This window comes from Budorcas taxicolor, chromosome 19 (assembly GCF_023091745.1).
Source record: "Budorcas taxicolor isolate Tak-1 chromosome 19, Takin1.1, whole genome shotgun sequence".
Taxonomy (NCBI): Eukaryota; Metazoa; Chordata; class Mammalia; order Artiodactyla; family Bovidae; genus Budorcas; species Budorcas taxicolor.
In genome coordinates this window covers 28,125,374-28,152,319 of record NC_068928.1, presented here as the reverse complement: position 1 = coordinate 28,152,319, position 26,946 = coordinate 28,125,374, and the positions used below count along the sequence as shown (strand labels likewise).

The window sequence follows — 26,946 nt, the reverse complement described above, 5'->3', positions numbered from 1 at the left end:
TGTGCTTAGTTGTCCCACAGCATGTGGGTTCTTAGTTCCCTGACCAGGGATCAAACCCAGCTCCCTTGCATTGCAAGGCAGATTCTTAATCGCTGAACTAGCAGGGAAGTCACGACCTTCATTCTTAATTCAGGGATGATTGTCCTCTGTGAACTCTGAGCATCTTGTCATTTTACTCCTTCCCTTACAGAACAGATATCAGATCTCCAAACTAAGACAGTGATTCTCATTAGAATTAGGTTAATTCTGTAATCCTGTACATTCGAGTCTCCTGGGGAGCTATTTTTAAAAATTGATTATTAGTCCCCACCGTCAGATATCTGATTTTTTTGGTTTGGAGTGGGCTGTGCATTGGCAGTTTTGAAAGCTCTCCAGGTAGTTCTAATGTACAGCCAAGGTTGGGAACTAGGGGAAAAGACAACATCCAAGAGTAGGTTGGGGAGAGATTTGATTGTCTAGGATCGCAGGGCAACAGAGAGCTGGCACTGCCAAGTCCTAGGTCAGCTTTGAATGGCCGGAAATTGAGGAGCAGACCCCAGACTAGGGGGTCCCTTTGCGGTCAGGACCCTGTCAGCTTTTCTTCTCCTTTCCTTCCTCCCTATTGTCTCTTTAGCTGTGATAACATCTACGCTGGTTGGAGAGCTGGGAACCAGTGTGTATGCGTGTGTGTGGTTTGTCTCTCCACCTTCTTTTCTTTTTTCTTTTTTTAATTTTTCGGCCATACTGCATGGTACTTGGGATCTTAGTTCCCCAACCAAGGGTCGAACCCAAAGGTCGACCAAGGGTCAAGCCCCCTGCAGTGGAAGCATGGATTCTTAACCACTGCACCACCAGGGAGATCCTATGGGAAGTTTTTTTCAGGCAACTTCATCAGGGGTGTTTATTTGTGCATTCAAGCCCCAGGCACACATAAGTAGACACATGCCCACGGTTTCACCGGGGTACACCCTCTTCTCTTTCCCCAGTGAAGAGGTGAATGGTTGCACATAAGATGACAGCTTTAAAGGAAGAGCAATTGGCAAACAGAAAGCTCTGCTCCAGCAGCTCTGTGACGTTGCAAAAATCACCTCTCCTCTTTGAGCCTCATTTCCTCATCTGTGAAATGGGAAGAGAGTCAGCTCCAGGGCCCCTCTGGGTCTGACCTTCTGTGGCTGGACAGGTGACAGAGGTAAGGGTCAGGTCTGTCCCTCTAGATTGCGCAAAACAGGGAAAACAGTATTTATTCTGCCAAACTCACAGGCCTCTGCCCAGAACCCAATGAACTCAACACACCAGAGAACACTTTGTATGTCCCTGAGTCAGAGAACAGTAGCTGCTATAACAAATGACCCCAGTGTCCGTGGATCAACACAACAAATGCTTATTTCTCACTCAGGTGGCTCCTGAATACAGGCTACAGTCTTTCAGGGACTGAGATTTCTTTCCTCTTAGGGACCATCATCATTTCTTCCAAGCTCATGGAGGACAGGGCAGAGGGTTTTATGGCCACACCTGAAAATGCCACATACCACTTCCACTGCATGCCATTGGCCAGAACTCAGTCACATGGCCCCCATGAGCCACCACAAGGGAGTCTGGGAAATGTAGTCTTCTCATCTAACCATGACAAAAATCAAAGTGGTTTAACATGTACCATTGTCTTGCTACACCCACACAAGACTTTCTACGTGTCTGCTCTCAAGTGCTATTTAAATGTTAGGGATGAGTAGTAATCTGGATACCTGATGGTTATATCCTGCTCCTGAGTGGAGGGGACGATAAGGAATGTTGTTTATTTAGTGGCTGTCCTGGATCAAGAATGATGTCAGGGGGAGTCCCGTGGTGGTCTGGTGGTTAAGACTCTGTGCTTCCAATGCAGAGATTCAGGGGACATGGGTTCAATCTCTGATTGGGGGACTAAGATCCCATATACTGTGTGGTAAGGCCAAAAAAAGAGAAAGAAGAATGACAACTCTGAGATATTTGAGGCATGAGAAATACTTTCGTGGGCTTAATCAAATCCAGTCCAGCTTCCAGCTCTAGTTTTCCGAGGTCAGGACAGATTCCTGTGTCATTCACTGGGGGCACCACCCCCAGCTCTTTGGTATCCTGTGAGAAGCCCAGAGGTCACAAAGTCTGGATGATGGAAACATCTGTAGGTCTTCAGTCCACGGTGCCTGCAGCGCCCAGAACAGTCTGGTCAGGCTTGTGTGGTCCATGAGACAAGGGGCTCCTCTGGGGACATTCCTGCACCCTGGCCAAAGTAGCCCAGGAGACCACACCAGTGGCACTCAGGTGCACAGAGTCTGGTGCTTAGCTCTCCCCATCTGAGATCTCTGCCACCACCCATCAGCTTTGTCCCAGCCAGCCCTGGTTCTCCTCCTTCCTGGGGTCCCCACAACCCTTGTGTCCTCACAGTCTTGGAGAATCTGACCTCCTGCCCTCAAATTGCCACTTTCTCTCTCTCTTTTTTTAAATTGGAGAATGATTGCTTTACAGTATTGTGTTACTTTCTTCTGTACAGCATGAATCAGATGTAAGTATACATAACATCCCCCTTGCTCTTAAGTCTCCCCCGCACCGCCCCCCCATCCCACCCCTCTAGGTCATCACAGAGTACCAAGTTGAGCTCCCTGCGTTATACAGTAGATTCTCACTAGCTCTCTGTTTTGAAACACGGTAGTGTATAATTCAAAAAGACACAGGTACCCCAGTGTTCATGGCAGCACTATTTACAATAGCCAGGACAGGGAAGCAACCTAGATATCCATCAACAGATGAATGGATACAGCAGTTGTGGCACATATAGACAGTAGAATATTACTCAGCCATTAAAAGGAATGAAATTGGGTTATTTGTAGTGATGTGGATGAACCTAGTAGAGTCTGTCATATGGAGTAAAGTAAGTCAGAAAGAGAAAAACAAGTATCATATAATAACACATATATATGGAATCTAGAAGAATGGTACTGATGAACCTGTTGGCAGGGCTGGACTAGAGACACAAATGTAGAGAGTGGACTTGTGGGCACAGCGGGGGAAGGAGAGGATGGGTCGCATTGAGAGAGTAGCATTGACATCTACATGCCAGTCTTCTTTTTAACAAAAAGCAGCAGCCTTCAACCCATCCCTCTGAGACAATCCAGCGTGATTGTCTCAATCAGACAGCCAGGGGTCTCAAGGTCAAGGGGCCGAGGAAAGGATGTAAGTAAGAGAAACAAGGAGAGTGACCTCTCTGAAGCCCTGGAGGAGCCATGCCCTGTCTCAGGAGGGCAGCTGCTCCCCAGCCCCTGTCACTGGCACCTGGGAGAAGAATGCATGCCCAGTGTTGACAGACTTTCCAGAGATGCCAGGAATTCGAGCTTTTATGCAAAATCTCCTCATTTGTGAATGTTGGAAGCTAGTTCAATTTTTTTTTCCCCAAAGACACTCTGCAAGCCCAAACAAGACATGTCTGCAAACCAGATGTGGACCAAAGCCTGAGTTTGTTCCGGCTGCCCAGACTTTCGAAAGCAGGGTTTATTTAGGGGTTTTCTCCCCGGGCTATTGGCAGAGTTTGTTTTTTGTTTTTTTTTAACTTCTCTATTTTTCTCTGAAACATAAAAACATAACTCCCTGTGCAAAACAGCAGGGGAACCTAAGGCTCCAAAGACAAAGGTTTGGCTACCCTTTTAATAAGTGAGGAAAACACAGTTATTAATATCACAGTTTTTCTTGTGTGGTCCATGTTGGGGTGGCAGGGAAAAGGAAAACGAGATAGAACGTAGCATATTTTTTAAATAACACACCCTGTGCTCAGTTGCTTCAGTCATGTCTGACTCTTTGGGACCCGCCCCCCCCCCCCCCCCCCCCCCCCGCCGCCACATTGGCCCCAACCCACGGACTGTAGCCCACCAGGCTCCTTGGAATTTCCCAGGCAAGAACACTGGCGTGGATTGCCACTATCTTCTCCAGCGGATTGTCCCGACCCAGGGATCAAGCCGTGGTCTCTTGCATTGCAGGCAGATTCTTTACCACTGAGCCACTGTGGGAAGCTTAAACTCATCCTGCGTTAACTCATTCATCTTCATGCCAGGTGAAACTAGGTAGATGGAAGGACGGCTCGGGACAAGCCTTCTTGCCAGGCAAAATAATTTCCTTGCCAGTTTGGGGAGATGCTGCACTGCCCAGCAGAGTGGCCGGGTGGGCTAATGTGGACTGGAACACCTGCCCACTTCCTGCTTGGAGCCCAAAGGAGACTCAGACCTGGACCTGCCCCGGGCCGGGGGGTGAGTGAGAGGCCGGAGGAAAGTGAGAGTATCAGAGATGCTGGGTGACCCCAGACTTGCAAGGGTCCACGCAAGAGTCATGGAAAAGTGGGTCCATGACTGTGACAGCATGGGGTGCCTTGACCTAAACAAACTCTGACTCCTGGGCTGCAACCTGCTGGGTTGCAGATTTGTCCTCTCTATCTACCCTGGTCGCTCAGATGGCAAAGAGCCCACCATCAATGCGGGAGACCTGAGTTTGATCCCTCAGTCGGGAAGATCCCCTGAAGCAGGGCATGGCGATCCACTCCAGTATGCTTGCCTGGAGAATTCCACAGACAGAGGAGCCTGGTGGGCTACATACAGTCCATGAGGTCTCCAAGAGTCAGACACAACTGAGCACCTAACACTTTCACATTCTCACCTTCGTCCTGCTGCTGCTGCTGCTGCTGCTGCTGCTGCTAAGTTGTTTCAGTCGTGTCTGACTCTGTGCGACCCCATAGATGACAGCCCACCAGGCTCCCCCATCCCTGGGATTCTCCAGGCAAGAACACTGGAGTGGGTTGCCATTTCCTTCTCCAATGCATGAAAGTGAAAAGTGAAAGTGAAGTCGCTCAGTCATGTCCAACTCTTTGCGACCCCATGGACTGCAGCACACCAGGCTCCTCCGTCCATGGGAGTTTCCAGGCAAGAGCCCTGGAGTGGGTCTCCACTGCCTTCTCCACACCTTCATCCTACCTACTTTCAAAGGAACCCGAGAAGAATTAAAATATATGTTTGTAAAGCAGGAGCACCCCAAAAGGAGCAAAGGAAAGAAATCGCCATCTCTTGAGATGAGCAGATTTTTGAGGCAGGGCCTCCATGTGGCTGTAAGTTTCCTGACAGCTCAGGCAAAAGCGGAACCTTTTGGGGTGTGTGGTTTGTACTGACAACCAAGAGACTGCACCCCTGTCTGTAGAGACAGCCCCTCGGTTGGAGCTGATTTTAAAGGGGAATTGATGGCACAGGGAGTGTCTGCCATACTTCCTGTGTTGGTCCTGATCCTCCAAAAAGCAGACGGAGGAGACAAGATTGGACATGCAAGGCTTCATGTGGGGGAACACCTGTGGGATAGAAAACGGACAGGGACCCGGTGAGGGCTGGAGGAGCGCGCGCTCCGACTGTGGGGCAAGCCCAACACTGAAAGAAGGAGAAAGGAAGGAAGCGCTGGGTGGAAATGTGCTAGACTGACCACGGGCTGAGGAACCCCTGAACCAGAGTCAACCGTCCACAAAGGTTCCTGAGGACGAGCTGGCTTTAGAATCCCTGCTGCTGTGCGTATTGGCTGGAAAGTGATGGATTTCACACCCCGACAGCCCCAAGCTCCTGGATCCCTTAAACTCCTTGTAGTGGGAGATGAGTTAGGTGCATTTTCACAGCTACCACGCTTTCCAAATGTCAGTTACCATCTCCAGAGTTTTGCCATGTCAGCACACTGCTGTTAAAGGAAAAAAAAAAAATTATCTTGACGTCTGTTAAAATCCTAACGGGGGCTTCCCTAGTGGCTCAGTGGTAAAGAATCCACCTGCCAGTGCAGGAGACTGGGGTTCAATTTCTGGTCCGGGAAGATCCCACGTGCCGAGGAGCAACCATGCCTGAGTGTCACAACTACTGAGCCTGTGCTCTGGAGCCCTTGAGTCCGCGTCTCGTGAGCCTGCATGCTGCAAGTACTGAAGCCGCACACCCTAGAGGCCGTGCTCTGCAACCAGAGCTGTGCCCCCTGGTCGCCACAACTGGAGAAAAGCCCACAGCAACAAGGAAGGCCCAGCACAGCCAAAAATAAATAAATAAGTAAAATTATATATGTATTTTAAAAAACCCTAAGGAAGACTTTATTCAAGATGATTGCAGTAGAGGAGGGGCCTGGGGCTCAGCTCTAAACAAGGCACAGAGGTAAGGGGATTTGCAGTCGACAAAGAGAGGGAGAGGTCGGTGGCGGAAAACCACTACGAAAGGACCTCAGGGCTGGGGGATTCTCGCTAGACCATCCTAACAGGACTCTTGCTGGAGGCAGGTTGAGGAGTTACCCATCAAAGGTGGGGAAGAGAGAACTGGATCATCGAGCCGGGGCTTCTCAAATGACTGGCAGCAGGATTCGTTCTAAAACTGGGCTGGGAGGCCAGGGACAGGACAGGGGCTGTGCTGAGAGCCTAGTGGAGAACAAGGCTTCGAGGATCCCGAGTTTGGTCAGGGAGAGAGTCTTTGTCACCTCCTGCCATTTAGCTCATGTATTTCTTTAAGCTGACTTTAAATGTTAGCTTCTTCACACTAGTTGAGGAACTAGTTACATATTTTTTCTCTATATTAAAATCAGTGCAGAATTACTCAGATTTGGGGATCACCTGTATACCACTGAAAAGTGTCTCATGGGACTTCCCTGGCAGTCCAGTGGTTAGGGCCCTGTGCTTCCACTGCAGGGGACAGGGTTTGATCCCTGGTAAGGGAACTAAGATCCCTCATGCCTCATGGTGCCACCAAAAAGAAACAAATGGGATTGTCCCACATATCTCTGGCAGTATATATACCTCGCCCTGAGATACTCTGGTTGTACAAAGAATACAAACATGCTGATCAAAAGGCTGTTTTCCAGCCCTGGCCAGGATGCAGGCTGCCAGCTCTAAGTTGATTGCTTCTGGGCTCCTTCTGAGGCTTGAAGAAGAGGCTGAAGACATTCTCAGGGAAAGAGGAGGTTGAGGGGAGGGTAAGGCTGGGGCAGCTGAGCCTCAGAGCTCCCAGCCTGAAAGCCTCCCCGCCTCCACCCTCCCCGCCCCCCACCCCAGATGTGGAGCTCGATCTCCAGCGGAGCGTGCAGGCTGTGCTCCGAGAGCTCAGCGCCAAGGCCCCCGCCCTGCAGAGCAACCGAGGTAAGAACCAGCAGTCCTCTGTGCACTGTTGGCTCCCCACTACCCCGTCACCGCCCCAGCCAGCTCTGCCCATGTGTTCTCAGGAAAGTGCCCCGACCCGGAGCTCACAGGATGAGGGAGGCTTCCAGCCAAGCCCCCATCCTGCTGGAAGTCCTTGGGGCCTGAAAGACCCAGATGCCTTCTCTGCCCGCTGGCTCGCCCTCCCAGAGACCATGGCAGAGCCCATCGGGGGTCTGCCATCCTCTTTCTTAACCACATTCTCCAACTCCCCTTGCAAATAAGATTCCCCTGGCACTGCAGGCCCCAAGGACTCCCCGGCACATGGCTGAGCTCCAGAAGCCATGTGCACACACCTGTCCCCACTAGCATCCCACCTCTGTCCTTTCTGCCCTGGGAATTCACCGCCCACTGGGGTGAAGATCAGAGCTCCCCCATGTGTGAGAAGCCTACCCATGGGCTCGGAGCCTGGCACCCAAGGCAGTGGGGGGCAGGGTCAGACCTGGGGCTCTGGGGCTCCAAGTCTCAGGGTCCTGCTCAGCACTGTGCCCACCCTCTCCTGGCCCAGGCATGTGGAGGTGGTCCCTGCACAAGAAGGTTGAGCGGGATCCTGGGAAGAGCCCGGTGCTGGTCCGCATCCTGCTCAGAGAGCTGGAGAAGGTGGGTTCTCACTCAGAGAGTTGGGGAAGGTGGGTTCTCGCTCAGAGAAGGTGGGTGGGTTCTCACTCGGAGACCTGAAGAAGGCAGGTTTTTGGGCTTCCAGGAGGGGATGAGAGGAAGAAGGGCCATGTCTGCCCATCAGCCCCACGTTCCCCGCACTCTGGTCTTTGGGTTTCTACCATATTTCTCCCTCTCCTGTACTTTCCTATGACCAATAGTATCTGCACATTGATTCCCATTGTTTGACCTAAGTTAACATCTTTCAGAAAGAATCTCTAGAACACCACCATAAATGGAAAACCCATGTCACTCGACAGAAACAAAAAGCTCCTACAAACATAAATGTATGACTGCTAAGAATGGTCAAAGTTACAATCATCCTTCTCACCACCCAGTGCTCTACAGCTGGGAAAGCTGCACTCCAGGGGCCTCCAGGCTGGGGACTCACCTGTCCTTTGCTGCCAGCTGCTGCCCCTCCCCCATGGAGGTCCCTGTTCCCCTCCCCCAATACCTGGGCTCCCGCACCCGTGCGCCCCCTCCATCCCTACTGCTCTTCTTCTGCCAAGGCAGGCTCTGGCCCCTTTTCCACACCCCTTGGCCTGGTGGGACACTGCCTTCCACCCCATCTCCCACTGGGATGAAGCAAGGCCCCCCCAGCCTCTGGCGCCCTCCATGCCCTGTGCTCTCTCCTGTCTTCCAGGCAGAAAGTGAGGACGCCCGCCACATCATCATTCCCTTGCTGCACACTCTAATGTACGTGCTCACTAAGGTGAGCAGGGCTGAGGGTCTGGGTGGTCGTGGTGACCCTGCAAGTGACTGGGCTGGACACCCAGGAGACACCGGGTCTCTGCCTGGGAAGCCTGGAAGAACTACCGCCTGCCCCTATCTGGCTTCCTCCCTTAGCCCTGTCCTTGCCCTAAGACATGAAGAGATGAAACTGGGGAGGTGGGGGTCAGGGGGTAACCCCAACAGAGCAGAAGGGTTGGGAGGAGAGTTGATTTGCTGGAGGAACAGGATGGGGATGAATTTCCATCTTGATAAATGTGAATGGAGTGTTTTGCATGCGTGCATACTAGGTCGCTTCAGTCGTGTCTGACTCTTTGCAACCCTATGGACTGTAGCCCCCAGGCTCCTCTGTCCATGGGATTCTCCAGGCAAGGATACCTGCGTGGATTGTCATGCCCTCCTCCAGGGGATCTTCCCAACCCAAGGACTGAACCCATGTCTTTTACATCTCCTGCACTGGCAGGTGGATTCTTTGTCACTAGTGCCACTTGGGAAACCTGAATGGGATGTCAACAGGGGAGGAGTCTTAGAGGTGATGGGAGAAGAAGCTAAAGGTGTAGACTTGGGAGGGAAGGGTGAGCCCAGGTCTCTGGCTCTTCTCCCGTCCCATCAGCCCACCCCAGCCAGGGCCCTTTGTGACCCAGGGCTCTGGGCACCCTGACCCCTCCCTCTCACCCAGGCCACGGGCATCACAGAGGAGCTCCACCGGAGAACATACGCCTTTTGCATGAGGTTGCTGACCCTGCCTGCCCCCTACTGCACGATCGCCCTGGACTGTGCCATCAGGCTGAAAACGGAGACGGCCGTCCCAGGTGAGCACTCCCAGCTCCACCTGAGGTCTCGCCTTCCTCTCAGGATTCCAGGCAGCTCGAAAGCTCCAGCAGCTTCTGGGAAAGTGGGGAACAGGGGCCAGAGACTCAGGGACTGGTTGGCTGAAGCAATTGCTCTGCAGGGACGCTGTACCAGAGGCTGGTCATTGCCGAGCAGAACCTGACAAGCGAGCTGTACCCCTACCAGGAGAGGTGAGTGGCCCCAGCCAGCGTGCTGCTGCCGGGAGGATGAGCCAGGAGGCTGGACGGAGAGGAGCCCCAGCAGAGCTTCTCATTTGTCCAGCCATGGGGGATGTCCTCCAGTGGGGAAGGGACGTCGTCCTCCAGGGGGAATGGGATGTGTCCTTCCCTGGAAGTCCCGGAGAGCAGTCAGGTCTTTCTTCTTGGCCTGGATTCAGAGCTCCCCCATTTTCACCTGCAGAACGTGGGTGTGAGCCCTGGGCCATGCTGCGGTTCTGTGGCTCCGCCTCCAGCCTGCCCTTGGCTGTGATGTAGCATCAGGCAGCCGGGGGTGGCTCCAGGATTTAAGTAGTTCAGGCCACAGTCACACCATGAGGTCTGGGCTGTGAGTGTAGCCCCTTTTGATAAGATTGAGGACACATCCTTGCTCGTGCTGGAGAGAGGAGCTGATGGGGTTGGGGGTGGGGCAGGGGGTGCAGAGCCTCCTTCCCGCAGGTACCTCTGCTGACCTGGTACTGAAAGGGGCAGCCTGGGGCTCAGTGTTCATGGACGTGCAGGGAGTGGAAGGGACCCAGAGGACGTGGCATCAGAGAGCCTGGGTGACAGTTGGGTACGGAGGAGAGGGTGGGAGAATTGAGTATGGAGGAAAGGGTGGGTGAGGCTGGCTTTCCGGTATGATGAAGGCGATGAGAGATGGGGCTCACTTAAGGATTGGAGATCCAGTTTCAGTGAGAAGGATATACGGTCCCTCCTGGAGGATTGCGGGGTCACTGGGGCACAACGCTGAGGCGGAGAGCGACATTTCAGTTGGAGTTTCCCTAAACAGGAGACTAGAGGTCCCCAGAGGGACCAGGTGCCCCCCCCAAAGGACTGTGCCTGCTGTTCCTTGCCACAGTCCCCACCGCTCCCTAGTGTTATCCACCCCTCCCCCCACAGACTTTTGAACTTGAAGCTCTGTTTTTGGAGGAAGTAAATAACTTGGGGGGAGTCTGCAAGGCTCTGAGGGTGCCCCTCCAGTGGCCCTCCTCCCCAGGGTCATCCTCATCAGCCCCCGGCCCCCCACCTCTGCCCTCAGAGTGTTCCTCTTCGTGGATCCTGAGCTGGTGTCTCCCTCCGTGTGCAGTGCCCTGCTGCTGGAGATCGAGGCGGCCCAGGGGCAGCAGACGCCGGAGGCCTGCATGCGCCACGTGATCTCCCACGCCCTGCAGGCGGCGCTGGGGGCGGCCTGCCACGCAGGCGCGCTGCAAAGGAAGCTGCTGGTAAGGTCACTGCCCTGCTCACCCACATCCGTTCTCCTCTGTCCATACCACCTTTCACCCCTTAAGCCAAACATAAATACACATTCATTAAGGAAAATTGGGGAGAAAAACGCAGATGAGCCGAGAAAAAAATAAAAATCACTCGCACCCCTCTATTCAGTCATGTTAGCAATTAACATTCGGTATATTTCATGAATAATACTGATGGTGGCCATCACAAAAACCACTGTTTTTGTTTTCAAAAAATATTTATTTATTTATTTGGCTGCATTGGATCTCAGCTGCAGCACACAGGATCTTTTAGTTGGGGCATGTGGGATCTAGTTCCCTGACCAGGGATGGAACCCAGGCTCCCTGCTCTGGGAGCAAAAGAGTCTTAGCCACTGGCCCACCAAGGGAATCCCAGAACCAGTTTTTTGAACGTCTCTTGGGTTCCAGGTACCATGTTAGACATTTTACATGTATCACCTTAAAATACCACTGCACTGTGAAATGGGTGTACTTATCAAAACAAAGGCACAGAGAAGCCGATCACCTACCTGTGGTGACACAGATAAGAAGTGGCTATGCCTGGATGTGAACCCAGGTCTATCTGACTTCAAGCCTGTGTTTAGTTTCCATCCAGCCCCACCCCTCCCCCATCCTTTTTAACACTGAAATATGCCATATGGAAATATTTTCCTTGGAAAGCTATGCTTCTAACAGGGCAGAGAATTCTCTCTTGTGAACATGCTGTCATTCCTTTAACTCGCTTAACTAGTCCCTTGTTCCTCTTGTGGGCATTTAGTTTGTTTCCTAGCTTTCCTTTCTGACTCTGCATCTGGTTAAGAATCCGCCTGCAATGCAGGAGACCTCAGTTCGATTCCTGGGTCGGGAAGATCCCCTGAAGGAGAGACAGGCTACCCACTCCAGTATTCTTGGGCTTCCCTTGTGGCTCAGTTGGTAAAGAATCCACCTGCAATGGGGGAGACCAGGGTTCAATCCCTGGGTTGGGAAGATCCCCTGGAGAAGGGAAAGGCTACCCACTCCAGTATTCTGTCCTGGAGACTTCCATGGAGTCGCAAAGAGTCAGACACAACTGAGCCACTTTACTTTCACTTTTCACTAGCTTTTCTCTCTGACTCAGCCTCAGCCCCTATCCACAGCCAAGACCACAGCAGATAGAGGTTCTCTGGCTGGGGTGGCCCCAGGTGCTGGATTTCTTGGGCAGGGGAGGATGCCAGAAGGGCCAATTGGAGTCTGCACGGGGTGGTGCAAGGTGCCAGCCCTGGGGAAGGTGGGTTGACGGGTGGCTCTGTGGTGCAGTGCTGCCGCTGCAGGAGGAGCTGGCTCCAGAAGAGAGGTTGCCTCTTCTGGAGGGGTCCACGATCCTCTGCTTGTCCTGCCCCAGGAAGTGGGTGTCTGTTCTTTCTTTGCCCGTCAAAACACACTGGAGGCATTACTCTTCCTCCTCTTGTATTCCATTCTCTGTATCCTGAGCCCTACATCTTGGATCCTTCCTTTGATGTGTGTCTTTTGTGTACCACTGTTCAGTTCAGTCACTCAGTCGTGTCTGACTCTTTGCAAACTCATGGCCTGCAGCACACCAGGCCTCCCTGTCCATCACCAACTCCCGGAGCTTGCTCAAACTCATGTCCTTCGAGTCGGTGATGCCATCCAATCATCTCATCCTCTGTTGTCCCCTTTTCCTCCTGCCTTCAGTCTTTCCCAGTATCAGAGTCTGTTCCAAGGAGTCAGCTCTTCACATCAGGTGGCCAAAGTATTGGAGTTTCAGCTTCAACATCAGTCCTTCCAATGAATAATCAGTGTTGATTGCTTCCGGATTGACTGCTTTGATCTCCTTGCCATCCAAGAGACTCTCATGAGTCTTCTCCAATACCATATTTCAAAAGTATCCATTCTTCAGCACTCAGCTTTCTTTATGGTTCAACTCTCACATCCATACATGATTACTGGAAAAAACCATAGCTTTGACTAGACAGACCTTTGTTGGTAAAGTAATGTCTGTACTTTTTAGTATGCTGTCTCGGTTGGTCATAGCTTTTCTTCCAAGGAGCAAGTGTCTTTTAATATAGTAGCTGCAGTCACCATCTGCAGTGATTTTGGAGCCCCCCAAGAAATAAAGTCTGTCACTGTTTCCACTGTTTCCCCATCTTTTTTCCATGAAGTAATGGGACAAGATGCCATGATCTTAGTTTTCTGAATGTTGAGTTTTAAGCCAAATTTTTCACTCTCCTCTTTCATTTTCATCAAGACTCTCTTTAGTTCTTCTTCACATTCTGCCATAAGGGTGGTATCATCTGCATATCTGAGGTTATTTATATTTCTCCTGGCAAACTTGATTCCAGCTTGCGCTTTATCCAGCTTGGCATTTCTCATGATGTATTCTGTATATAAGTTAAATAAGCAGGGTGACAATATACAGCCTTGACGTACTCCTTTCCCAATTTGGAACCAGTCTGTTGTTCCATGTCCGGTTCTAACTGTTGCTTCTTGACCTGCATACAGATTTCTCAAGAGGCAGGTCAGGTGGTCTGGTATTCCCATCTCTTTAAGAATTTTCCACAGTTTGTTGTGATCCACACAGTCAAAGGCTTTAGCATAGTCAATGAAAGAGAAGTAGATGTTTTTTCTGGAATTCTCTTTCTTTTTCTATGATCCAGCAGATGTTGGCAATTTGATCTCTGGTTCCTCTGCCTTTTCTAAATCCAGCTTGAACATCTGGAAGTTCTCGGTTTGCATACTGTTGAAACCTGGCTTGGAGAATTTTGAGCATTACTACACTAGCATGTGAGATGAGTTCATTTGAACATTCTTTGGCATTGCTTTTCTTTGGGATTGGAATGAAAACTGACCTTTGCCAGTCCTGTGGCCACTGCTGAGTTTTCCAAATTTGCTGGCATATTGAGTGCAGCACTTTCACAGCATCACCTTTTAAGATTTGAAATAAACCTTAAACTGTGTCAGTTGTTTTCTGTCATACCTTTTCTCTAAAAGCACCATCCACACCATTCCTTTGTGCTTGCCCACCTGCTTGGACCTGCTGAGGGTTCTTGACTCACTCCTACCACCTCACCATCCTGGACGTCTCTCTTTCCATAACAGTCCTTTTGGGGGTTCACTGCACACAGCCACATGATGGAGGAATGCCCCCCAACTTGTACCTAAGCCCCAGATTTATTTATTTAGCTGTCTGGATTTTAGTTGTGGCATATGGGATCTACTTCCCTGGCCAGAGACTGAACCCAGAACCCCTGCTTTGGGAGCAGGGAATCTTAGCCACGAGACCACCGGGAAAGTCTCCCCAGGCTGGTTTTAGCACAGACACCTAAGGCCCCTCCTGTGGGCTGCTGTCCTCTCTCCCTGCACTCGGCTGTGGCTCCTGGGGAGAGAGGAGGGGAACTCTGACCAGCCTTCCTGACCAGAGCTCGCGGGCTGACCCGGCGCCCCCGTGCGGCCACCTGCGGCTCTGCAGATGGTTTCTGGCCACCAAACAGGCTGTGGTCAAGTCGCCATTTTGACACAACAATGTCAGCTACGTCAGTGTTGCAGGAAGCGGGATCCCTTCCAGGGTCCAAGAGTGGACTCTTGTCCAACGCTGGGAAATGAGTAGTCCAAGGAGACACACATGCTTACCAAGCAAGAGACTATTGGGAAGGCGCCAGGTGGAGAGCAGTAGCGTAAGGGAACCCAGGAGGACTGCTCTGCCATGTGGCTCGCAGTCTCAGGTTTTGTGGTGAGGGGTTAGTTTTGGGATTGCCTCTGGCCAGTCAGCTTGCTTGGCCCATGATCTGACTCGGGCCCTTCCTGGTGGCACACGCATCTCTCAGCCAAGATGGACCCCAGTGCAAAGGATTCTGGGAGGCTGGTTGTCTCCACCCTGTTGTGGCCTCTCCCGAATTCTCCCGGTTAGTTTTACTGGAACCTCTTGCTATGAGACCACTTAGGCAAGCACTTCTTATCCTGCCTGGCCAAGGTGGGTTGTGTCAGCCAATGGTTCCCTAACATAAGAACATTGGCTTTTGTTTCTCAGTGGTACAGGCAGTAGAGCATCTCAGGCCTCACTCCATCCCTGAATCAGATGCGCCTGGAGTTCAGCGGATAATTGGCTTAGCAGTGAAGCTGGGCAGAGTTTGAGGGCATCAGGATGGGGAAGGATTGGGAGGTGCCTGGTCAAGAATGGAGTGGGGTTCAGAGCTGGAATTAAAGGTGCCTGCACCATTTTGCTACAGAAAAAAAAATGCTGAAAATGAAAGCTGTATTTTTTTAAGCACAGTCAGCCTGTTATGCCGTCTCCCTCACTTTATCTGAGTGTCCATTTTAGGGAATAGAGAGTGGGGGGAGGGGCCAAAGAAGTATCAGGAGAGACAGAGGAACTGCACCATCTGTCTGAAGTTAGAGACCCTGAGAAGCTTGGAGTTAAGGGGTCCTCAAGGACCCCCGGCACCCCCCGCCCATTCTGGGTGCACCCAGACAGAGGCCTGGCCTGGGGTGGCCCACTCCCTGAGACCCCAGCCTCCTTACCTGGAATTCTGCTCCTGGGGAAGCTGTAGGGATCCCATGTCCAGTCATACCTGCCGGCTGGAGGACAAGTGGGGCCTGAGAGAGGTGGCCCAGTCAACCACGGTCTGGAGGCTAGGCCATATCTGGCCAGCAGACCACATCCTGTCTGCGGAGGGCCTGGTCCAGCCCTCAGGTAGGGAGTGGGGGAAGTAGACTGGCCTCGCCGCATGTCCACAGAATCAGCTGACAAGGCCTCGAGGCCTGAAGGTCAGCTCGGGACGACAGTGCCGTGTTCTGCCTGCTGGAGATGGGTGTCCAGGTGGGGCTGCCCCACAGCAGGCATCCACAAGACTCGATCCTTCACTTCCTTTAAGCCTTTACTCAGAAGTCACTGTTCACTGAGGCTCCTCTGGTCACACTATCTAAAACTTCAGCCCCTCCCCCAAATTTCACATCCACTGCCTGTTTTATTCTCTTTTCATTACTGTTATTTATGATACTGTACATTTCACTAATCTTGTTCATTATTTCCCCACCCCCACTCATGCACACATACAAAGAGATGCACTATAATATAAGCTGGGCTTCCCACGTGGCTCAGATGGTAAAGAATAAGCCTGCAATGCAGGAGACTCAGGTTCGATCCCTGGGTTGAGAGGATCCCCTAGAAAAGGAAATGGCAGCCCACTCCAGTCTTGCCTGGAAAATTCCATAGACAGAGGAGCCTGGCTGGCTACACAGTCCATGGGGTAACAAAGAGTTGGACACAACTGAGAGACTAACACTTTTGCTATAAGCTTTCACTTTCAATATAAGCTACATGGAGATAGGGATTTTTAAATTATTTGTTTGGCTGTACTGGGTCTTAGCTGCCACAGATGGGATCTAGTTCTCTGACCAGGGATTTTGAGAGCTGTTTTGAGAGCTTGGAGTCTTAGCCACTGGACCACCAGGCAAGTCCCCAAGACAGGAATTTTTATCTGTTTTGTTTACTGCTGTACCCTGGAACTTAGAACAGTGCCTGGCACCTAGGAGGTACTTGGTAAATATTTAATTAATTCACTTATAATCAATTTGTAAGATGAAGCAACAAGATGAGATGGTCCCCAGGGTCCCTTCCAGCTCTGATTCCTTGTCCCTGTCATCACTTGTGTTCATTCAGTTGATCATTCAGCAGGTATTTACTGGAAGCCTCAATAGTCAGAATGACCCTCTCTCCCTGAGCCCAGGAAGTTAAGCCTTTGCTCAGCAGACCCCTAGCACAGAAGAGAGAGCAAGTCCTGCAGCGCCCACCTGTGTCACTTCTTTGGGTCCCGGATTCTCAGTGATGAGCTGGGATTAGTTGGGGAGTAGGGAGTAGGACACAGCCCGAGAATGGTGACCCAGGGTGGTTGTCAGGTCAGGGTGGCAGGACTGTACCCTGGAGACGGAGCCTGCAGTGCTGGAGAGCGTGGTGCCGCTCTTTCAAAGAGGGAGGAACTCTTTCAAAACCTATTTCTATTAAGGGGAAAGGCTCTGGTGCTTTACCCTTAGCCTCTTTTTTTTTTTCTTTTAAAGAATTTTTTTTGATGTGGGCCATTTTAAAAGTATTTAATTTGTTACACTATTGCTTCAGCTTTATGTTCTGATTTTCTCACCCCGAGGCATGTGAAATCATAGCTCCCCAACCAGAGATGGAACCCACACCGCCTGCTTTGGAAGGTGAAGCCCTAACCACTGGACTGCCAGGGAAGTCCTCCCCTTCACCTCCTTAGCACTCGCTAATCTACCTTTTTCAAAAGAGAAAGCAAGCTGCCAGCTCTAAAGCCTTGGCAGCCCATAGTACCTGGCTAGAATTTAATAACAGAACTTTGTGATCATTCCCTGGTGGCTCAGATGGTAAAGAGTTGGCTTGCAATGCAGGAGAGCCGGGTTCGACCCCTGGGCCAGGAAGAGCCCCTGGAGAAGGGCATGGCAGCCCGCTCCATGATTCTTGCCTGAAGAATCCCATGGACAGAGGAGCCCTGCGGGCTACAGTCCATAGGGTCGCAAAGAGTCAGACAAGACAGAGTTCTTAACACTTGTGATCATTATATTCAGCTAACTTATTTTCTGTTTATGAGAGGTGACTGTAGCATTTTTACTTAGAGCAGCAATATAAAGTTTCCTTTCGATATAATTTTGAACCAAAGAAAAAGTGCACCGATTCAAAGAAAAGTAATGATTATAGGTGGTATGTCCAAGCAGTATAGGAGTGACAGATGTTTAGGAAATATGCAGCAAGTAATGTGTTGAGCACCTACTGTGCCGGCAGATGGAATAGGGGTTGGGGAGCTGTAAAGGAAACAGACAAAACTGCCGCCTTCCTGGAGGTTACATCCTAGTGACGACAGAACAGTGATCCAGAATGCTTGGTGACATTCCGAGGAGGGTGGGCGTCAGTGTCATCCCTGGCCCCCTGGGTTCCCAGTCGCCAGCCATCCCCCCACAACAGGAAGTGAGGGGCCGAGGGGACCCCCTCACCAGCTGCAGAGAGCATCAGGCAACAGCGAGTCCCTGGATGTGGGGAGCAGAAGCTATCCTGGGGAAGTTCCTGCCGGTGTCCGGGGCAGAGGAGAGGTGCCACCGGGCCGTGGGTGCACCTCCGGACTGGGCGGAGCAGGGGCGGGAGGTGCTGGGCCAAGGCTCAACCTCTGATGCTCCTTCTCGGCAGGCCAGCTCCCGCCCCGCCCTGGAGGGCTATTTCCACGCCGTGGTGACAGCAGTGGAGCAGATGGCCAGAGAGCCCAGCCCTAGCCGAGAGGGCCACCTGGAGAGGCTGGAGGAGATTTACTGCTCGCTGCTGGGGCCGCCGGCGGCCGCCAGGGGGCGCTGCGGCGGTAAGAGGCAGGCGCGGTGAGCTGCGGTTCGGGCACCTGCAGGGGGCGCCAAAGAGCAACTCTAAACCAGCCGGGAGCGGGCCAGTGTGGCTGAAGCAAGGGTGGGACACACAGCACCTCCCAGGAGCCCAGGGCCTGAGGATGCTCAAGAACTTGAAGGTCCTGGGTTAATATGAAGGCGGGTAATTTGGTCATGATAACAGCTGACACCTACTGGGCACTTCCCTACACCCCAGTTGCTGTTCGCAGCAGTTTACATGGTGGTTTAGACTCTTTTATGCCGTGTCCGACTCCAGCGACCCCCATGGACTCTAGAATACTGGAGTGGATTGCCATTTCCTTCTCCAGAGGATCTTCCCCACCTAGGGACTGAACCTGGGTCTCCTGCGTTGCAGGCAGATTCTTTACCGACTTAGCTACAAGGGAAGCCCTTGAAACAGTTTGCATAGATTAAATCAGTTAATCCTCACAGTAAACTGCTTATGAAATAGAAAGCATTATCCCCATTTTACAGATGAGAAAACTGAGTTAGAAAGAGGCTATAAATCTTGCCCAAGGTCACCCACCTCCTAAGTAGCTGAACTGAGATTCAAGCATAGGCTGTCTGGTTCTTAGGTGTGTGGTGTTAGCTGCTCAGTCATGTCTGACTCTTTGCAACTCCCTGGACTGTGGCCCACCAGGCTCCTCTGTCTGTGAAATTTTCCAGGCAGGAATACTGAAGTGGGTAGTCATTCCCTTCTCCAGGGGATCTTCATGACCCAGGGATCAAACCCAGGTCCCCTGCATTACAGGGGAATTTTTTCACCATTTGAGCCACCAGGGAAGCCCGTCAGTATATTATAATAACCAATGTGCTTCCCGTGCAGAGGTCACAGGTTCAGTTCCTGTTCAGGGTACGAAAACCCCACATACCTCTCGGTGCAGCAAAAAAAATAAGTATTCTGTAGTGCTTCTGATTACCACATGGAAATACCTATTCATGAAGCTCCCCATCCACCCAACCCTACCCCCAGTCCCAAAGCTGGGCCAAACCCTGGAGCAAACCTGGCTTTGCTCTTCTTAGGTACCACCTGCTAACTCAGTGGTAACTCTGCATTGGCAGGACAAGACCTGTCTGGACTGTCCCCACCATCTCTGCCATATCCAGACACCTGCTTCCCACCCAGACTTGCCCAGCACATCTTACTGACCAGCCAGCACCCCCGTTGATCCCTTGCTTCTAGGGGGCTGCATGAGACAGTGGTTATGGGCGCCACATCATGGATAAAAGCATGGACTCTGAAGCCAGATTGCCTGGATTTAAATTCTGGCTCTGCCCCTTCCTGTCTGACCTCAAGCCAGTTACTTAACCTCTCTGTGCCACTGACTCCCCCTCTGTAGTGAAGATACTATTCCCTGTGACCTTGGGTCACTGGTAGCACCTGGTGAGACAATAAGCGAGGTGAGAACAGTAGTAAGTGTTCCGTGACCATGGGTTGCTCTCCCCTGAGGAAGCTGCAGCCTTATCCTGGAGGGAGCCGTGCTCTGGGGAAGTTAAACCCTAAGGCTGCCCATTAGGTGTGCCCAGTGTGCAGCCAGTAAGGTCTGGGGAGGGAATGACTCCCAGGGCTGGAGTGTCAGGAAGCTTCTGGATGGAGGAGTGGGGATCAGCTGGCCCTGGTCTCATCCCTGGATGCAGGCTTCCCTCTGCACTTAGTACTTGGCCGTGAGTCTGTAAAATCCCCTACAGGAGCAAACGTTAATGGAGCATCTATTGCACCCAAGCTCCTAGAGAAAACCCTGAGAAATCCAGAGGCCTCTCCCCGTGGTCTGCTTGTGGACAGTGGGAAGGGCAGCGTGGTGGCAGCGGGGCTGGGGGTGGGACCGCAGTGGGAGGGGCCAACAGCGGGAGAAAAGGTTGGGAAGGATAAAGTGGACTCGCTTGAGAAGGGTCCTACGGTTCCAGCTAGGAAGTTTGCAGGAAGCAGGAGCCACTACGCGTGCTTGGGTTGCGAGGGGACCAGGGTGTTAGCTCCGATGAGCTGATGGAGGCAGAGAGGCAGGGGAGCTCAGCAAGGCCAGACATGGGAGGTAGAGGGTCTCTGCCATTTCCTCTGGGCACCCTGACAGGGGCTGGGGGCGGGGGTGGGGCAGAGAAGACTCCCACAACCCTCTCCTCCGTGGTCTCCACAGCCTGCTCCTTCCTTCAGGTGACCCCCTCCAGGACCGGGCGCTGAGTGTCCCTCTGCCCAGCCCCCGCATCACCTTCCACCTGTGGACTGACGAGGAGCAGCTCTGTAAGCGCCTTGGACCTCCATGGGGAGCGGGCTGGAAATCATGGGGGATATGCGTGTGTGTCTGTCTGTGCATCTGTGTGTTTATGTGTATGTCTCTCAGTGTGTGCACTGGTGTCTTGGTGTGTCTGTGTGTGCACTGTGTGTGTGTCTGTCCCTGTGTATATCTGTCATGTGTCTGTGTGCATGTTTATGCCTATGTGTGCCTGTGTGTATCTTTGTGTGTCTGTGTGCCTCTGTGTATGTGTCTGTGTTATCTCTGAGTGTCTGCTTGTGCATCTGTTGTGTGTGCCTGTGTGCATCTTTGTATGTCTGTTTGCGTGTGTGTGTCTGTGTTGTCTCCATGTGTCTATGTATCTGTTGTGTGTGTGTGCGTGTGTGTGCTCCTTGCCCCTTGAGTTGTCTGCAGCATCCAAAAGCATTTCTCTGTGTCAGAGCAGCCCTGTGCATTAGCCTCTGGTCACGTGTGTCCAGAAAGTGCGACACACCATGTTGATGCCAATAGACAGTGCATGCCCTAAGAAGGAGGCAGGCGCCAGAGAAGCTGTGGTTCCCGGAGCAGGAGGGGGCCCACACTTCCCCTCCATGCTGGTGTCGGTCCCCTTCCCCCCCAGGCCCTGCTCTTCTCGAGGGAGGGGGAAGTCAGAGGGGTAGGCTGCAGTGGTCAGTGCCAGGCTGGTGAACCAAGTTCCAGGTCCACACACCCTTTCACGTGCTGGGTCACCCTAGATGGGCTCAGTGCCCTCGGACCCTCAGTTTCCTCACGAGCAACAAAATGAAAGGCAATTGGAAAAGCCCAGAGGCCTCTCCAGGAGCCGATGCCCTGTTGTCTGTGTTCCAGGGGAAGCTGCCAGGGAGTGGGAGCATGGGAGGGTGCTCGTGAGCCCACAGGGAAGAGGGCTTCAGAGTCCAGAGACAGTGCGTTAGCTGATGTCTTTGCAGCAGGACTTCTCAGAGCCTTTTAAGCTGATGTCTTTGCGACAGGACTTCTCAGAGACCTTTAAGCTGATGTCTTTGCTCTCGAGCCTTTAAGATGTTTACTTGTGGTATGAGTGTGTGGGGTTCTCAGTCTCTGTTTGCCACATAACCTCTGTTCCTTCTCGAAGCATCTCATGGGGCTTCTGTTCAGCTAACAAGTGTGTGGCAAACATGGAACCACCAGCCTCGTGGGTGAGGCCCAGCCAGCCTGGTGTCCCCTCTCCACCCTGACAGTCCCCTTGGTCTCATGTCCCAGGGAAGGAACTGGTGCTCTTCCTGCGCCCGCTAACCCAGCTGCGCCTCAGTGCAGACTTGGAGGCCTTGGATCTTCAGGGCCTCCTGCCAGACTGGGAGTTGGCCCGGGCATCCATGCTGTCCACCGACAGCGGCATCGAGCGGGACCTTCCTCTGGGGGCCGACGAGCTGCTGACACCTGGCAGCCCCGAGGCAGAGCGAGCCGGGCTGCAGCGCAAGGGGGGCATCAAGAAGCGGGTGTGGCCCGCGGACATCATGATGCCCAGCAGCTGGGATGGGCCCCCGGGGCTGCACCGGAGGACTGGCAGGCCCAGCGGGGATGGGGAGCTGCTGCCCGGCATCTCCCGGCTGCACACAGCACGGGTACTGGTGCTGGGGGATGACAGGATGCTGGGGCGCCTGGCCCGGGCCTACTGCAACCTCAGGTAGGGCCCCAGAGGGCGGCTGGGTAAGGTCGGGACACAGGTGGGCCTGGCCTGGGCTGATGAAGAATGGAGAGATGGGCTGGAGCAGGCCGAGACCAGGGTGGAATGGGGGGTGGTGGTACACTGTGTTCCCCCCAAACCCCACACCCAGCCACCATGGAACACCATGCTCCCTTCTTTACTGCACCCATTCTACAGATGAGAAGGCAGAGGCTCAGAGTGAGCAGGTCAATTGGCCAGAGTCAAAAAGATATTAAGTAACAGAGCCAGGAGGTGGAACCAAGTCTGTGGGAAGCCCAAACCCCTGCTCATGCCTGCGCTCTGCTCCCCCTGCCAGGAAGCGAGAGACCCAGAGGTTCTGCCTCACCCCCCGACTCAGCCTGCAGCTGTACTACATCCCCCTGCTGGCGCCTGAGGTGCTGGACTGGGTGGGGGCGGTTGGGAGAGGGGGGAACCTAGGGGAAGGGGTGCAGGGCAGGGTTGGGGGGTGAGCGCTGGGGAAGTGTTCGAGGGTATCAGGAGGAGGAACTGGGGTCAGTCTTCCTTAGGATGCGGAGCTGGGCAAGACCTGGAGGGCTTCAATCACAGAAGCCACAGACATGGGCCCTAGGGGTGGCGGAGATGCCTTTTTACTGTGGCAGCCTGCCCATGACCCCACGACACCATGGCTGATTTCCTTTTGCTTGTCTGATGGAATCAGTGGCAAGCTGATGCTCAAACAGGAGGGCCTCTCTTACACACACACATACACACACACACACACACACACACACACACACACACACACCCCTACCCCTTCCTAGGGGGAGATGAAGCTGCACTGGCAGTATTTCATTTCTATCGCCCACTCTACTTCTGACATGGGATCCTTAAATTCAAGGCACTGCTTGTCTCTCCCCTTTAAGGCTGATGACCGTTTTTCAGTGTCCCTGGCAGGCATCCTCGGGAAGGGGGTTCCAGCGTCACCTCAAGTATGAGACCCGTCTTCACGTGGTGCAGAAATCTAGGGCCCAAGAGCTTGAATAATTTGACCCATTCCCAAAGCTAGTTTGTCTAGGACCAGTATGTGGGGACCCACCCCCCACCGAGCAGGAAGAAAGTGCCAGAGAGGGCCTGACCCGTCCGCCCTGTCCCCTTGTTCACAGACGTCTGCAGCATCCAGGCGTTCGGAGCTGGGAGAGTTGGCCGCTTTCCTGGGCCGCGCGGACCCGTGGTACGAGAGCATCATCAACACCCTGTGCCCCACCATCCACAAGCTGGCAGAGATGGTAGGGGGTGAGGGGTAGTGATGGGAGGTGGGGGGCGTTTTCTTGAATTTTGACCTCAAGAGTCAGCCGCAAGGGGCCCCACAAGGGAAAAAAGGCAGAAGAGGGGCCCTAGGGAGCTAGTGGCTATAATTTACTCTGTACCAGGCACCTTCCTGTCTGGACAGTCCCGCTGTGTGGAGAGGACAAGGGAAACATTTTTTATTCTTTATTAAAGAGTGTGGGCCAATGATATGCTTCTCATTGGAAACTTGTGAGTTTCCTGGGCCACTTTGCAACGGTTGCAACAGTTAACGTTCCTGAGCACGGCTCCATGCCAGACACTGTTCTAAGCACTCCCACCTGCAGCCCTACCAGCTGGGTACGCGTGTTTGTCTACTTGCTATAGTCACCACATCCCCATTTTACAGATCAAGCAGCTGAGGCACAAAGAGATTAGGTCTCTTGTCCAGAATAACAGAATGAGTCCCACTTGGAATAAGGCAGCTTCATTCCAAAGTATGTTCTCTGAGCCACAAGCCATCGTGCTGTCCCCAGGCCCAGGCGGTGGTAAGGACAGGCAAGGAAGGGGCTCGTCTTTCACTGATTTGAAAGGCCTTCTGCTGTCATATGTGCTGCAGACATTCTTTTCCCACTTTTTTCATTTCAGTCTTATCAGAAGTGGGGTTTGTTTTGACCTACAGAATTTCAAATATGTTTTTCCTTTATGGTTTCTGCCTTTGCAGCCATGCTTTGAAAGACCTTCTCCATTCCAAGATTAAATTCACTGATAATTTACTCTAACACTTTTAGCATCTAATTTTTTACATTTAGATAACCTGTCTACAATTAACTTCAGTATGTAATTTTATTTTTTCCAAGTGTTTAGATTATTGTTGTAAAGCTATTTACTGGGTATACTATCAGCTTGAAATGCCACTTTTATCATTTATTAAAATTCTTACATATGCTGGAGTTTATTCTTTCTCAGTGATCTATTCATTTCTGTATAAATTTGCACATTTATATTTTAATATCTGGCATGATACATTTACTTCATTACTCTTCTTTTGCAAAACTTTTCAAACTATGTTTATTTATCTTTCCATATAAGTTTTAGAATTCCATTGTTGAGTTTGTTTGTTTTGGATTTTTCTTTTCTTTTCTTTTGCCATACTGCAAGGCATTGGGATCTTAGTTCCCCAATCAGGAATTGAACCCATGCCCCCAGCAGTGGAAGCACAGAGTCCTAGTCACTAGATAGCCAGGGAATGCCTGTCAAGTTTTATTTTTAATCTCGTTGAGATTTTGATTGAATTTTGGAGAATGACCTTCTTTAGCACATTAAGTTACCTTCTGGGGGTGTGGTATAACTCTTCACTTCTTAAAGTCTTTATTTCCCTCAGGATCAGTGTTCAGTCTTCATTTGTATTATTTTTTTTTAGATTCCACATATAAGTAATATCCCATGAAATTTGTCCTTCTCTGTCTGGCATACTTCCTTTAGTATGATAATCTGTAGGTCCATCCATGTTGCTGAATGTGGCATCATTTCATTCTTTTCTGTGGCTGATATTCCACTGTATATATGTGGCACAGTTTCTTGATCCATTCATCTGTTGATGGACATTTAGGTTGCTTCCATGTCTTAACTATTGTAAATAGTGCTGTTATGAACACTGGGGTGCTGGATGGACCCTTTTGATTAGGGGTAGAAATCAGCCAGCAGGAAAGGCTTGGACAATGCTGAAGAAACAGCGAGGTTAGTGCAAGGCAAGGGGCACGAGGGGGTTTTGGAGTTTCTCTGTAAAGAAAGTGGCAGCTCCCGCAGCAGTGTGGAGGGAGCTGGCTGAAGACAGTCTCCCTGCCTCCCTCACAGCCTCTCTCCCTGGACACATCCCAGACCGTAGACCCCTTCATCCTAGATGCCATCACCTACTATGTTCGCATGGGCACCCAGCCTGTCTATTTCCAGATCTACACGGTCAAGGTAAGCTTCCCACCTGGGGCCCCCAATGAGACCATGGCAGCCTGTTGGACTCCAGGACCCCACAACCTAAATACCCTGGCTCCGGGGAACCAGGGGACCAGGATGCAAGTCATAAACTCATCCAGACATTCTTTTTTTTCCCCTTTATTTATTTATTTTATTTCCTTGGCCATATCAGGTCTTCCTTGCTGTACACAGGATCTTTCGTTGTGGTTCACAGACCCTCTAAGTTTTGGCCCATGGGCTTAGTTGCTCCTCGGCATGTGGGATCTTAGTTCCCCAATCAGGGATCGAACCCATGTCCTCTGCATTGCAAGGTGGGTTCTTAACCACTGGACCGCCAGAGAAGTCCCCCATCCAGACATTCTTGGTTGTTGACTTTATCTTCTTCCTCTCCGGATAAGTAAGATAATCATTAACTTCTAACACCTCAAGTTCAAGCAGAAGCAGACTTCACGCAGAAGGACTCTTTGTCCTTACATCCTCCCCATCATCCTTGCCAACCTCACCTCTTGCAGCAACTGCCCTCACCTCTGCTCTGTTCACCCCATTACACGATCAAGTGCTTCTCCTGGGTGCTCCTGAGATGCTCCGGGCCACGCTCTGGCACCTCCCTTTGTCATGTACCTGCAGACACCAGTGTGCCACCCCACCAAGACTCTGAGTCCCCTGAGATGAGACTATACTTTGTTCATCTTGAGCCTCCTGCTAGCAGCACAGTAAACTCTGTGTGTGTGTGTGTGTGTGTGTGTGTGTGTGTGTGTGTATCAGAGGATGGGTCAGTGTGGGACTGGCTGTGTGCAGTGGGTATAGAGTTAGAGACAGTGTGAGGTAGTGAGAAGTTCATGGTTCGCCTCCTGGTCCCTCTGCATGATGGCTGTATGATCACAGCTCCCTTCACCTCCCTCACATTGATTCTCCCCACCTTTTTTTTTTTTAATATTTATTTTAATTTATTGACTGCATTGGCTTGTGGCACACGGGCTCTCCTCTTGCACCTCCAGAGCATGCAGGCTTAGTTACTATGAGGCATGTGGTATCTTAGTTCCCTGACCAGGAATTGAACTCATGTCCCCTGCACTGCAAGGTGGACTCTTAACCCCTGGACCACCAGGGAAGTCCCCCTTCCCACCTTTTGAAAAAATGACTTTATGTACTCATTTATAGGCTGTGCTGGGTCTCTCAGCTGTGCTGGCTTTTCCTGAGCTGCAGTGATCTCGAGCGTCAGTTTGCAGGCACCTCACCGCGGTGGCTTCCCTTTTGCAGAGCACCGGCTCTTGGGCGCATGGGCTCAATAGTGATGGCTCGAGGGCTCCAGAGCTCAGGCTCGGTAGCTGTGGCACACAGGCTTAGTGGCTCTGTGGCATGTGGGATCTTCCCAGACCAGGGATCGAACCCATGTCTTCGGCATTGGCAGGGAAATTCTTTACCACTGAGCCACCAGGGAAGCCCCATTTCCCCCATTTATAAAATGGGGAAAGTAATCTTCATCACAGGGTTTTTGTGAGCACTCAAATGAGTAGAAAAATATATTAAACAATTGATGGGGGAAGATGACGGCAAGGCGGTTGGCACATGG

The 26,946-nt window shown here is 51.8% G+C and overlaps 1 protein-coding gene across 1 annotated transcript in view; it reads left to right on the top strand.

Moving 5' to 3' along the window:
- The window catches only part of PIK3R6 (phosphoinositide-3-kinase regulatory subunit 6), a 47,126-nt gene that overhangs the window by 12,490 nt on the left and 7,690 nt on the right, over positions 1-26,946 (top strand). Inside the window, exons 3-14 of the mRNA XM_052658550.1 lie at positions 7,046-7,129; positions 7,695-7,786; positions 8,487-8,555; positions 9,252-9,384; positions 9,525-9,594; positions 10,658-10,841; positions 18,037-18,202; positions 20,392-20,478; positions 21,710-22,133; positions 22,471-22,549; positions 23,279-23,401; positions 25,257-25,367. Coding sequence (XP_052514510.1) covers positions 7,046-7,129; positions 7,695-7,786; positions 8,487-8,555; positions 9,252-9,384; positions 9,525-9,594; positions 10,658-10,841; positions 18,037-18,202; positions 20,392-20,478; positions 21,710-22,133; positions 22,471-22,549; positions 23,279-23,401; positions 25,257-25,367 — 1,622 coding nt within the window. The remainder of the gene's footprint in view (positions 1-7,045; positions 7,130-7,694; positions 7,787-8,486; positions 8,556-9,251; positions 9,385-9,524; positions 9,595-10,657; positions 10,842-18,036; positions 18,203-20,391; positions 20,479-21,709; positions 22,134-22,470; positions 22,550-23,278; positions 23,402-25,256; positions 25,368-26,946) is intronic.